The sequence below is a fragment of the Crocodylus siamensis genome, chromosome 3, assembly GCF_052110815.1.
Source record: "Crocodylus siamensis isolate JL-2025a chromosome 3, ASM5211081v1, whole genome shotgun sequence".
In the NCBI taxonomy this organism is placed as follows: Eukaryota; Metazoa; Chordata; order Crocodylia; family Crocodylidae; genus Crocodylus; species Crocodylus siamensis.
In genome coordinates, this window is record NC_143397.1 from 269,507 (window position 1) to 282,737 (window position 13,231).

General features: G+C 61.4%; 1 protein-coding gene across 3 annotated transcripts in view; it reads right to left on the minus strand.

Moving 5' to 3' along the window:
* The window catches only part of TLN1 (talin 1), a 52,291-nt gene that overhangs the window by 33,567 nt on the left and 5,493 nt on the right, over positions 1–13,231 (minus strand). For all 3 annotated transcript variants that reach the window (XM_090037423.1, XM_090037421.1, XM_090037422.1), the window contains exon 2: positions 2,413–2,576. In XM_090037423.1, the coding sequence (XP_089893549.1) occupies positions 2,413–2,542 (130 nt within the window). In that variant the 5' untranslated portion in view covers positions 2,543–2,576. The remainder of the gene's footprint in view (positions 1–2,412; positions 2,577–13,231) is intronic.

The following is a 13,231-nucleotide window of genomic DNA, read 5'->3' on the forward strand; positions in this document are numbered from 1 at the left end:
GGGCAATGAGGAGGGGATGGGCTGGGACAGGGCAGAGGGGTGAGGCCAGGCTCAGAGGCTCCCCAGGGCTTTGGGCCGACAAGGACTGTGACAAGGACTGTGCTCAGGTGTCCGTAGGTTAGGCCGGGCAGGGGAGGGGAGGCATGGAGGCAGCGAGGGGGAGAACTAATGGGACGGAGTCATGAAAGCAAGCCTGCTTGAATTTTAACCATGAAACATAAGACCTGTGGTGGAGAGAGTGAGCAAAGAACGCCCCACCCTGGGGCTGCCGGGGGGGCCACGGGACAGCAGTACCCAGCTGCCTCAGCACTGTCCCCACCCTCCATCCAGTCCCTCAGGGGCTCTGCCTGGTCACTGGCTCTGCCCAGAGCTGTCTCAGAGCTCTGCACCCACGGCAGGGGCTCCCACGTCTCCCAGCCCACACCCATCCTGTTGCAGGGTGCCCAGGAGCATGACTATCCCAGGGACCCACCTTTGCTCTATCGGTCCCCTGAAGGAAATGGGGCACAAACCTGGTGCAGGAAGCTACGAGGAGAAGGGCCTGAGCTGCAGGGACAGGGGGAGAGAGGGGAGCTGGGGGTGCCTGACCCAGGAACCCAGCTTTGTGTGGAGGGGGCATCAGGGAAGCTGCACCAGGGAGGCAGAAATACACACACCGCCAGGGAGTGGGGGAGGGAGCAGGAGCCTGGCTGCTGGCATAATCGAGACACAGCTGTGGCCAGGGCACCAGGCAATGGGGGAGGGCCAGGCTTGCAGAAGAGGTTGAGCATGCTGAGGAGGAGAAAACAGAGAATCTGTGGAGACAGAGCCTCACCCTCTGGCCACCCAGGAGCCTGCAGGCATGGGGGGGGCTAAGGCTGCGGAAGCAGAGAGATGGGGCCAGGGAGCAGCAGTCTGAGATTGACCTTGACCAGGGAGCAAGTGCCCAGCATGGCTGCAGGAACAGAGAAAGAGCTAGCATTGCAGCCCTGTCTGTGTCCAAGAGCAGCAGGCAGGAGGGAGAAGCCAGGCAGTTCCCATGGCCAGTGGCCAGGAGCACATGGGGCAGGGAGGTGTTAGGGGAAACGCAGGTAAGCATGGCTAGCTGCCACAGCCCAAGCATGTGAGAGCAGAGCAGATGCCAGGTGGAAGAGGTCCCTGAAGCTGGGGCAGCTGGAGGTGCAGGACAAGGCGGCTGACCCCTCCTGTGCCCTGGGGCTCCCAGCTATGCCCCAAGCCATGCTCCAGAGGTGAGTGGAGCTAGCCTGATCCAGACATGGCGCTGGGCACTGCTCCCCACACCATGGAGCAGCCAGCAGTCCAGACGGCCCACAAGCCTCTCTTTGAAGAGAGGCTGGAGCCATGGCCTGCGAGGGCTGCACCGTGGAAAGACTCGGGAGCTGCAGCATCAGGGTGGACATCTGGCCTGCCCCAGTGCCTGGGGTCAGGCCAGAACAGGTCTCTTGTGGCAGAGGCAGGACCTTGGTCCCTCTCGGGTGTGCATTAACCCCCTTGGCAGCAGCAGCATGCTGGCCCTGCAGCCCCCATGCTGTCCAGGGGCAGGGACGATGCCAGGCTGTGTCAGGGTGATGGTGTTGTGCTGCTCCAAGCTCGGACACAGGGTTTGTCTGAGCTGATTTGGATGAAGCTGATCCTGCCTTAGGTGGGGCTTGGGTAGATGTAACCTCTGAGGTCCCTGCCAGCCCTGTGGCTCTTTGACTTTGACCCAGCCCTGCCCCTGAAGTCAGGGCCTTTCTTCACAGCTGCCTCCTATCTGTCTGCCTAGCTTCAGCTTCTCCCTCCATCTGCTGGACTCAGAACCCTGGGCAGCACCGTGTCTCCGGTGTCCATGTGTGGCCTGACATCAGGGTACCTTATGACCTCCTGAGGTGCTGCCCAACCTGTCTGGCTGGAAACTGCAAGTACATCTCTGGGTCAGGACAGAACAGCCACCTCCCACTGGAGCCGCGCAGCAGGGATGCACCCTCACCTCATGCTACTGGCTGCTCTGCAGCAGGTCTCCACCTCCACGATGCTTCTGCAGTCCTGGTCTGCCCCACGCAGTGTGCGAATTTGGGGACCTTGCACCCTGTCCTGCCCAGCGTTCCTGGACAGTGTCAGATACTGTCCAGGAGAACTGGGCAGGACAGGCAGAGCAGGGACATGGCATCTCAGGCTCCAGACCCCATGCTACAATCACAGCACCTGGGTGGCGCTGGCCCCAGGAAGATGAGGACCTTTCAGCAGCAGCTCAGGGACATGAGGAGGAAGAACGGGAGCAAAGGAATGTTTCACTGGTGAGGTGAGACCCCTCCCCAGGCTGGGTGGGAGCCCTGTTGCTGTGCTGCACAGCCTGGCGTGGAGGCAGCATCCTAGCCTGGTGTGGAGCTGGACAGGCCTTTGCCCTCTTTGCCCCAGGGCCCTTGCACTTACGCTGTCCCATCTGTGCCTCCGGCACACGCTCGCGGATCATCCGGCAGGCATCATACACCATGGTGGAGGGCTCAAATTGCATGGTCTTGACCACATTGCCGATGCTGATCTTCAGTGATAGGGCAACCATGGTGGTGGCTGGAAGGCTCCTGCTCCTCCTTCACCTGCAATGGAGAGTGGCAGCCAGGTCAGCTCCAGTACAGCTGCCCTAGGTGCAGCCCCTGCACCGGCCACTCCCTGCCCCCCAGGAACAGCACAGGAGCAAGCGGCCTTGCTGAGGAGACCCCTGCAGCCGTCACCACCTTCACCCCACCCTGGCTGGTTTTGGGGCCCTTCTCTGCCTGGCAGCAGGGCAACAACTGATCTAACAGCATGTCATGGCCCTGCCCAGGATCGGAGACCCCAGCAAGGGGCTGCTGCTGTTGGGAGATCTCCCTCAGCAAAGGGTTCCAGCCCTGTCTGCTCTGAGAGGCTTGCATGGGAAGGGGCTGTATAGCAGAGCTGTGACAAAGCTCCCCGGGGAGACTGAAGCAGGGGAAGAGCTTCCTAAAAGCCACTGAGTTCAGGGCAGAGCCATGAGGTCCTGGCCCTGGCCCCATACTCAGACCCGCCGGCCCACGAGATGCCCAGCAGAGGAAGGAAGCGAAGGGCCGGGAGGCAGACCAGGCCCAGGGCCCTGCCCCTGGCAGGGGGATGAGGTGCCTGCACTGGCTCTCAGGACACTCCTTGCCTCCTGCCACCTGAGGAGCATGGAGGGTGCATGCAGACCCCCCAAGCCTAGCCCAGCCTGGGGGACAGGGGAGGGCAGGAGCATTCAGAAGCTACAGGGCCCCCACAGGGCCACCCTGCCCAGATGCTCTCGAGCTGCTTATCTAGGGCAGGACCAACCACTTCCTCTTACTCTGAGGCCACTTTCCAGCAGCGCGGGAGCAGTGATGGCCACTGTCACCCAGCCACGAGTGCGCCGGCTGGAGGAAGTGCGAGCCCGGCCGATAAGAGTGGAGGGTGACATGGAACAAGCTATAAATATCAGAGACCATGACACAGCAACCACAGGAGGAAAACCGAGTTCATGGCAGTGCCAGCAGGGCCCCTCACCCCACCAGGGTCCTGGGCTGGCACCCGGCTGCTCAGTCCTATGAGCAAGGGATAGGACTGGGCCGTGACCATCACCACGCAGGAGCCCCCCTGGGTGCTGGCACATCTATGTTTCCTAGGCATGAGGGATCACGGAGAAGGGACTGTGACGGAAGGAGCAGCCACACGGTCCTGGCCCAGGAAGAGGGGACCGAGGGGTGGCCACAATTCCAAGCACCCCCAGGGCACCAGAACGAGGACAGGCACAGCTGCATGGGGTGGGACAGTGGTAGAGGGCTGCAAACCTTGACAGTGGGTGGGAGGCCATGACCCAGCTGCACTAGGGTGGTGCAGGACCCTCCCACCAGGCCGGGAGCCGGCCTAGGCAGCACAGGGGTGCGGATGGTCACAGGAAGCAGTTCAGAGGAGCAGTACAACTTGCATCAAGCCAGCTTTCCGGACACTCAGGGGTCACACAGCTGTCCAGGGCAGAGGAACAAACAACCCCTCCTCTGCAGCCAGAGACCCCATCCTGGGACCCTGACAAGCAACCCCCTGGCTAGCAGGGGCCAGGACAACAGCCCTAGACAGCTGTCACCAGCAGTGCTGACTCCCCACCCTGGCCTGCAGTGTCCTGCCAGCCCCACGCCCACACCCCCTCCCTGCCAGCACAGAGCTCACCAAGGCAGCACGGAGGATGTCCCAGGCCCTCGGCGGCATGCCAGATGCTGAGCAGCGCACGCAGCCGTGCCCAGCTCTACGCAACCCCCGCCCTGCCCCGCCCCACCCTCCGCATTTCCTGTCGCCCAGGGCCACGCTCCTGCTCTGGCTGCGCAGCAGGGAGGGGCGGTGGCACGTGCCTCCTGCCCCAGACGCTGCAACAGGAGCACGGGAGGTGCTGCCCTGCTCAAAGCAGCGAGCTGCAGCTCCTGGGCAGCCAGCAAACACCTGCCCCCGTGGGCAGCCACCTCAACCCAAGCTGCTGGTTCTACTGCAGGCTGGGGGTGTTGCACACAGAGCTGGAGGGCTCAGAGCCCCATCTGTGGCCTGGCGTGGCGTGGCGTGGCATGCCCCTTAGGGTTTCACATGGCTGCCCAGCACTGTGCAGGGAGCACAGGGCCCCAGACAGCCCTGCCCCGGGACCCACCAGGCCTGGTGAAGGTGGCAGCACTATACTGTGGCTAGGGGCAGGCGGGGAGCACACACGCACATGTGTCTACATGACAACACTGCATATAGTCCATGAGAATGGGGCTGGGGTCCACGCTCGGACACCCCGCGTGGGCTGCACCCATGCTGGTGACGCCAGTTGACACATGGTCCCCACAGCCCCCCGGGCAGGCTGTGTCCTGGGGCATCATGCCCGGCCCTCCACTCTCCCAGAACGCCTCAGCACAACACCCGTCTGCTAGGGCACCAAGCTGGTTCCTGGTTCCTGGCTTCCCCTGTGCTTGGGGCCATGGCTGCTGAGCCTCTGGCAGCCGGGAACCTGCTCCTGACACAGACACTGCCCTGGGCTGGAGCACAGGCAGCACCGCAGGGTGCGCAGGCTGCTTCCTGCTGCAGACCAGCCCTTCAGGCCTCCCATCTGGGGCTGCCCCACTGATCCGGACACGCACCCGGCAGGGAGGGAGCCGCGACCACTCCACTGCCGGCAGCAGGCTCCTGGCGGCTGGCATGGCTCTGCACTGGCTGGGCAATGCCTGGAGGCTTGCAGGCAGCGGGACATGGCTCACTGCTGCTTAAGTGGCTAGAGTGGGGGTCTCTTGCAAACAAACCCCCTCCAGGATGGGACACTGTCCACCTGCCCTGGCCCTGGGATGCCTTTACATGGTTTGGTCTCAGTTGACAGCATGTGGGGGGAAGTCCCCATCCCTGCAGCGAGCTGCAGAGGGGAGGGACCTGCCCCAGGCCAGGCAGAACAGTGCCTGTATCTCCAGGTCAGTGCCCTACCCTGGCCCCCCACCCTGAGACCCGTCACACACTGGCCAGACCCCATCCCTTGTGGTCATCTCTGCTGAAAGCTCCCCAAGCGGGGCCAAGCCCTCCGGTGCAGTACCAGTTGCAACGGGCCTGATCCTGATTGAGGCTTCCAGGTGCAGCTGGATTGTCAGCGCTAATTACAGAGCCACGGCTTCAGGCCAGGGCTGTCAGCCACAAAGCCACGGAGGGGGCAGAGGACCGTGGGGTGACAGGCTGACAGTGGCAAGGAATGGCTGACCCAGGACCGGGAGCAGAGCTGTGGGACTGTGCACACACAGGGCTGAGGCGTCGGGGCCTGGACAAGCTGCACAAGGTGGTTGGGGGGCGGGGCGGCATGGTATTTCACCCATTCCCTGCTCCCAATGGAGCAGAACCGCAACCAACCAGAGCGCAAGAGAACTCACTGGGCGCCCAAATCCCCACGGCCTCCAGCCTGGCCCCAGCCCCCTACAACCAGCCTCCTGTACCTTGCCTTCCCCAAAAGGTGGGCATGGGGACCCTCCCTGGCCCTCCAAGCTGGGCTGGGGTTCAGTAATGCCTTACCATGGACATGACCCCTTGAGGGATGAGTCTGGACCAAGAAACTGAGCCCCCAGCAAAGCCTGAGGCCTGGAGGCTCCGTTTTGGGCGCTGTACTTCAAGAATAATGTTGATAGACTTGAGAGGGTCCAGAGGAGGCCACTCGTATGGTCAGGGGCTTACAGGACAAGCCCTGTGAGGAGAGACTGAGGGACCTGGACCTCTTCAGCCTCCACAAGAGAAGGCGGAGAGTTGATCTTGTGGCCACCTACAAATTCATTAGGGGGACACAGCAAGGGATTGGAGATGCTCTGTTCACCAGGGTGCCTCTTGGGGTGACAAGGAACAACGGTCACAAACTGACAGAGAGCAGATTTAAGCTAGATATCAGGGAAAACTTCTTCACCATAACGCAGGCTTCCAAGGGAGGTGGTGCTCTCCCCTCCTGGGGGTCTTTAAGAGAAGGCTGGATAGGGATCTGGCTGGAGCCACGTGGCACCAGCACTTTCCTGCCTATGCAGTGGGTCAGACTCAATGATTTGTTGAGGTTCTTTCCGACGCGAGCACCTATGAATCAAAAAGACTGCAGAGCCCAAACGAGCAGCAGTGGGGTGAGTATGATCTGAATCCGAGTCCAGGCTGCGAGACACGCAGGCTGGGCAGCCAGGTCAGGAGCAGGCCTGAGCCTGGGGGCCATGGGAAGGGGAGGGGAGCAGGGGCCAGACCCTGCTCATAGAGTCCATGAGTGACAAGGGCAGTGCAAGGGACAAGATCCCACCAGGCTCAGGCACTGTCAGGGGCACAGGCCTTCCCGCTCTGGCCCCTCAAGGACCCCAGGGTTCAGAACAGGCCCTGCAGCTGTTCAGGCTGGAGCTGAGCACGCACCCCTCCCACCATCCCACTCGGATGCATTCCAGCGCTGCATTCCTGAGCCTTGCAGCGCCCAGCCTGGGGTGGGGCCACCGCGCAGCGTGCTGGGCTCCAGGGAGCCAGGCCCGCAGTGCCGCAGCCAGAGCAACGCCAGCAGCATGCGAAGGCGTGAGGAGACGTGCATGTGCCCCTCCCCAACACATGCTGTGCCTGCCCCACTCCATGGGTCCCCAGACGTGCATGTAGCAGCCTATAGCCGAGGAGGCTGCAAACGCCTGCCATGTGCCCCACTGGCTCGGGGATTCACACCAGGGAAACTGTGGGGCTTCCCTGATGCACGGTGCCTAAAGCAAGGCAGAAAGTGTCCTCCAGGAGTCCCATGCAGCCCAAGCACCTGGGCATGTCAGGTGGGGGCTGGGACACCCAGGACACCATGTTATAGGTGCACCCTGGGCCTGCTGGTCACGAGGCAGACCCCGAAGACCTGCTGACCCCCCCGGCTAGTGCCAGAGCCAGCTAACGCAAGCCCCTGTGGTGCCATTGGGATCAGGCTGAGAGGTGGCCGGAGGATGTGCTTCAGCTGAGGTCAGAGACCACAAGGAGTAGGGCAAAGCACCACCAGCAGCAGGAACCTGGCAGTGCAGGGTAAGGGCGGCCCCATAATGTCTCGAGCCAGCCCTAGGGGCTGCCCTGCCAAGAATACCCACTGCTGCCACGGGAAAGACGCTCCCATGCAGACCCCAGGTCTAGTGAGAAGCCCAGTGGCTGCAGCCTCATGCACCCAATCCCTGCCTGCCTGGACCCTGGAGGCAGGAAGCCTCGTGCTGGCCCAAGCCTGGGTTGCAATCCCTAATGCCCGGGGCAGCTGCAGCAGCAAGCAAATGTGGTAGAGTCCAGGAGGCAGCAGGAACTCCTACGCCAAGGGTGCACAACCAGGGACCACAGAGCAGGAAAGCAGAAGGCCAGAGCCTGCTGAAGCTCTTTGACCTTCAGGAACCGCCTCTGCTCAACCACCAACCAGTCCTTTGTGCGAATGAACCATAAAATCAACTGAAGGTGCAGACAGAGGTGGGCCAGGGGAATGCGCAGGGAAAGCAGAAAGCACCTCCTCAGCATCAGATGTAGAGAAAAGGCAAGTTCAATGCACCCTCCCCACAGGCCCCTGCCACGCAGGCAGCGACAGGACAGCGAGTCGAGAACAAGAAACGTCAGCGGTGACTTTTGCTCGACATGGCTGGTGGAGCGTGAGACATTGCAGTAGTGCCTTTGGAGGAAGAAGTGCTTTCCTGTACGTAGCTACAAGCTGCATGCTCAAGAGGCAGCTAGACCACATGCAGGTGTTTTCACTTTTTGAGCAAGCAGCTCCTGGTCACAATACAGCCCTGGTGGACACAGCCACCAAGCAATGCCAGAAGCTGCTGGAGACCAGGCATGTGGCTCTGATGGTCAGCTATCACTGCTGGAATCATTTGTTCAGAGAGGCAGCAAAACCACCGGTGCTTGCAACCCAGCAGGACCTCTCCTTCAAGCAACCCACCTGCCCCGACCCAGACAAATTTGGGGCTGCACAGGCCCCTCTGACCCCACAGGGAGTCAAGCTAGAAGCAAAGAGCAGAACAGGGGAACAGAGCCCTTGGCCCAGCAAGCCACCGTCTGCACCCTGTGCACGGAGAGCTCTAACCACAATGTGGAGGAGTCCCTTCGCGTCTGCAGCTCTAGTGTAGCACAAAACCTGCAACGGCAACAGGAAGAGGTTTCCATGGGACCCGACAGTGCACAGGTTCATGACCCTGCCAGCAAGGTCTCCCGGAAATCTGGCCTGATCTAATTAAAAATTGCTCCTTGCTCTTTTGAGCCTCTATTAAAATGCAAGCCCCAGAAATTCTTCCCCGAGTCTGCTGTGCAACAAGCCAGGTCACAGCCAACAGCACCGCACGGGCAGGAAATTGTAGGGAGATGATGAAGAAAGACAGAACAGCTGGATTCAGAACTCTGCCTCTGCCTAGCAGATCTGAACCATCCTTGGTAACAAGGTGGGTGCCCCAGAAAAGAAGTCAGTCGATGATGGTTTCTTGACAGGCACAGAGAGAACTCGTGGCAGGGGTCTGGGTGCAGGTCAGAGCTGCAGGTGAGAAATTTCTGTCCCCTCCCCAAGCTGCCCCCATCAGCCAGCTGCTTGCACTCACCCTCCCAGCAGTCACCTGGCAAGGGAAGCTGGGGCAGAGGCAGCTCTGTGGCAGAGGACAGCGCTGCAGAGGGGATGCACTTGCATTTCCTTCCAGGAGGCCTCTGGGGATGCTGCAGGTATCTTCCACCTGCCACCTGAGCCCTGCAGGACCCCAAGGAGAGTGGGCAGGATGGCAGAGGGCAGGGCACTGCCAGCTCCATGGCAGAGGCCAGGCCACAGCAGCAGGGAGGTCACTGGGGGAAGACAGAGGACAGCCTTCTCCTGCTTGATACAGGGCAGGTTGTAACAATGATGGGGCATGGCAGCACTTCTCAATCGCAGGCAATTTGGTCCAGTTACAAACCTTTGGTCTAGGAACACCCTTGTTTTTACCACAGCTCAGACATGCCTGGAGGGCTAGAAGATGGCTCAGAACCAGTGACCATCACTAATAGCAAAGGTGAGGGGCTGGGGAATGGCCACACGTGCCCCGAGAGATCAAGCCACCTGTGTTACTGTCCTCCTGTTTCCTGCCTTCTATCCATGGCTGTCCAGAGCCTGCTTTCCAGTGTGGAAGAAACATATCTAGAGCCCCCAGGGCTCCCGGGCACGAGCTGACAGCCACGCGACAAGACAGGAATGCTTTAATTCCTCTCTAGAGCATGAGGGCTGGGACGGCTCTGGGGGAAAGGGAATACGACATGGCTGCAGTATTTGTCCGGCTGCCCCACGCCCCTCCCACAAAGGTTTATTAAATACCCATATTCCTTTATCCTTAGAGCATAAACAACTCCCAAGGAGGGCAACATTCCAGGCAGCCAGATACAAACCCCAACCGACTCGGGCAAGACGCGGTCCTGCAACAGTCCTCCCAGCTTCAGTGGGGCAGCAGGGTGAGGAGGGGGCGCAGGGGTAGCACGCTCGCTGCAAGCAGCTCTCCTACCTGCACATAGCTACAGGCAGCAACCAGCTTGGCACTGTGAGTGGAGTCATCGCACCCACCATTAGCACAGACCCACACACTCCCTGGCAAAGGCATTGTGTCCAGTTCCCAGAGGGAGGGGCGCAGGTCCCAAAACCTCATCCAGTTGCCCTCACCTTGAGCCCAGTCACGTGCGTATGGCTATAGGTGCCTGAGCTTCAGGCAAAGACATCGAGAGCCAGGGCTGGCTAAAGCTGGCTCTGCCAGTTACCTAGTGCCGACGCCTGCACCGTGCCTGATTCAGCCTCCCACATCAGCCCTTCTGCGGGCTGTGGTGAGGAGCTGATGCAGATGCCTCCTCACACGCCCAGAGGGTAACGGGATGGATGAGCCACTGGCCTGGGACTTGGAAGAGGAGACAAAGGCCTGGGGAGCTGTCCCAGGCAGGGTCATTTCTTGTGCTGCCTTTCATAGATTCACAGAGTCAGAAGGGACCTCAGTGGGCCATCTAGTCCGACCCCCTACCCCTGGCAGGCAAGAAAAGCGTCACCAACCCTGGGGTCATGTGATCCCAGCCAGGTATGAATGAAACCAGGACAGTCCACACCTGAGCCCTGCAGCAGCACGTGGACTGCAGCCTGGGCCGAAACGACACAGACCCCGAGGTCGCTGCCTGCCATGCCCCGTCTTTGGGCCTCAACAGACTGGGCCAGAGCTTCGGGCAAGGGTGGCCCTCTGGGCCCATGGGGCAGGCTGCCCGGCCAACCACCGATCATAGCTGGTGGGTGCAGGAGCTGCATTAACGGTCCCACAGGGAACAAACGGACAGGAGGAGGACTTGGGGAACGGGACGGCTCAACCCCTGCCACCACCATCCCGAGCTGCTCATCCACCCCCCTGGCACTAGCGCAGCATGAGCAGCAGCTCTGCATCCCACCCCTCCGGCTGTTGCTCCCGAGTGCACTCAGACCCTCAAGGAGCACCTCAGAGCTGCTCCGCAGCCACAGTGCCAGCCCCCACGTCCTGCAGACACCTCCCACCCGGCCCGGTGCGAGGGGACAGGGCGCCTGCCCTGTGCTGACGGGCTCACATTCCAGCGGCTGCTCCGGCGTTATTTGTGGTTGGAACCAGAGATGACAGATAATGACGGGCTGCTCCAGGGAGGCAGCCTCCTACCCCTCTCCCGAGGTGTGGAGCCCCCAGCAGTGCTGCCTAAGCCCCAGCTAGGGTCACCACAGGCGGCAGCAGCCCAACCCCAAGCAGAGGGACCAGAGCACAGCAGCCCATGACACTGGACTAATGGGACCAAAACAGTCTGCAGCAGACGTGGGCAAGCTGGATGGCTGGTGCGAAGCCCTGGTGAGGCGAGCCTCGGGGGCCTGAGGCATCATGGAACCAGCTGCCACCAAAACAACCTTGCAACTGGGAGGGCAGCACCAGGGCGTCTCAGACCTGGGAGCCCAGTGCTGTGCCTACGCCATGTTTTGGGACCAGGGCACGCAGAGCGGCTGCTACATCGCACTGCAGCACTGGCACAGCAGATGGGCAGGGTTGGCAACAGGCAGGAGCTGCTCCCTGGGAAGCCTGCGCCTCTGACACCAACAGTGACTGCACAGGCCGTGCTCCGACTACGCAGCACACGGCCGCTCCCCCTCATCCATGAGCGCCCAGAAAAGTGCCCAGCTCAGCCCTCTGCTGATGCCAGGAGCTGCTGCCTCAAGTCCCTGCAACTGCATACAGACCTAACGCCAGAAGGAGCCATTATGTCACTAGTCCAGACTCCTGAATGTCCCAGGCTGCTCGTTCTCAGCCAGGCCCCTGCACTGAGCTTGACAACTGCTTGGCCAGCAGCCATGGTCCTCAATCAGGGAGCTGCAGCATCCCAAGATGCCTTGAGAGCCTCTTGAGGGTGCCGGACACTACTTGCATGGCCAGGTGCAAAGAGCTCAAACAGGAATCCTCTGACCCGCTGGGGTTTTTCTGTAGTCAAGAAATGAAGGAAAAGCAGAGCTGGCATTTCCTAGGGAGCTCCGAGCCTAGGAAGGCAGAGAACCGCGGGGCTAAAGCCTGCTCCAAAAGCCAGTGATTGGATGTCAAGGGAGTGAGAACCCATGCCGTCCCTCACAGGTAACCCCAGCAGTCGTCCCCACCACCGAGCTCCGTGTTTCTGGTCTATCAGGGACCTGCCTGGTTCTGCTTCCCATCTCGCCTTACCCTGGCAGTGCAAGAGCCACGCATAGCTGCGCTCACATGGCAGCTCTGGGCTCCAGCCACCCAAAGTCTCAAAAACGCGGAAGTCTGCACTTCCTCCTGCTCCTCAGGAGGCCTGTGGAAGAGCCACGGGGCTGCCAGATGCAGGGAAGCGACAGCCTTGGAGGTTTCCCCTTTGGCAGTGCACCGGGCAGCCGGCTACTGCTTCCACTTCAATGTGGAGGGCTGGGGACCGCCAGGGCCAAGAGGCAGCACTCCCAGCCCTGCTGCTGGGGGGAAAAGGCAGGCCGGCTGGCTCTGGTTTCAGACAAGGGCTCTGACAGCATGGGGCAGGTCAGGACTGCCCCTGGGCACCAGCAGCATCGCAGAGTGGGGCCAGCCACGCTGAGCCACATCCTGCCCAGGGGCTTGGGCTGCAGGCCCTGCCACGCATGACCCCTGACCTGGAAGGCCACCCTGCTCTCCCCACAGTGGACAGGCTCTCATGGTGGGGCAGCAAAACGAGACCTCGTTTACATCAGGGGCAAAGCTGTCCCACAGGCAGGACCCCATCTCTCCGTGCTGCACGGTGCCACGGCCCTCTCCGACTTTGCCTCACCCTCCCAGGCTCTTGCAGACCCTTTATCAGGAAACCAGCAGATTCCAGCCACCACGTTAAAGACTCCGAAAATATGTCCCCTCCCCCCAAGGAGAACAGGAGCGAGAGAAGGGAGTAAACAGTGGCTGCTACCAAATATGGAATTAGCAGCGGGATGAAGCCATGGCCCAGGCATCCCAACATCCTGCCGGCATATCCACGGGCCAAGGCCCGGCCTGCCGCAGCGGTCGTCGGGCAGCCGCCAGCCACGGCAGGGCCTCAGCCCCGCGCTCCAGCCAGGGGACGGTGAGGCGGGGGCAGATCTGAGAGCTGCAACAGGAGGAACAGTCTCAGCCTTCCCTTCCACAAGCACGACCCACCCCAAGAGCGTGGCGGGGCCTACCAGGCTCCCCACAGCACAAGCTGCCTGCGCCAGGCAGGGGCGCTGCTGATACCCCAGGAGTGCCCCCACCCCACATGCCTGTGACAGCAG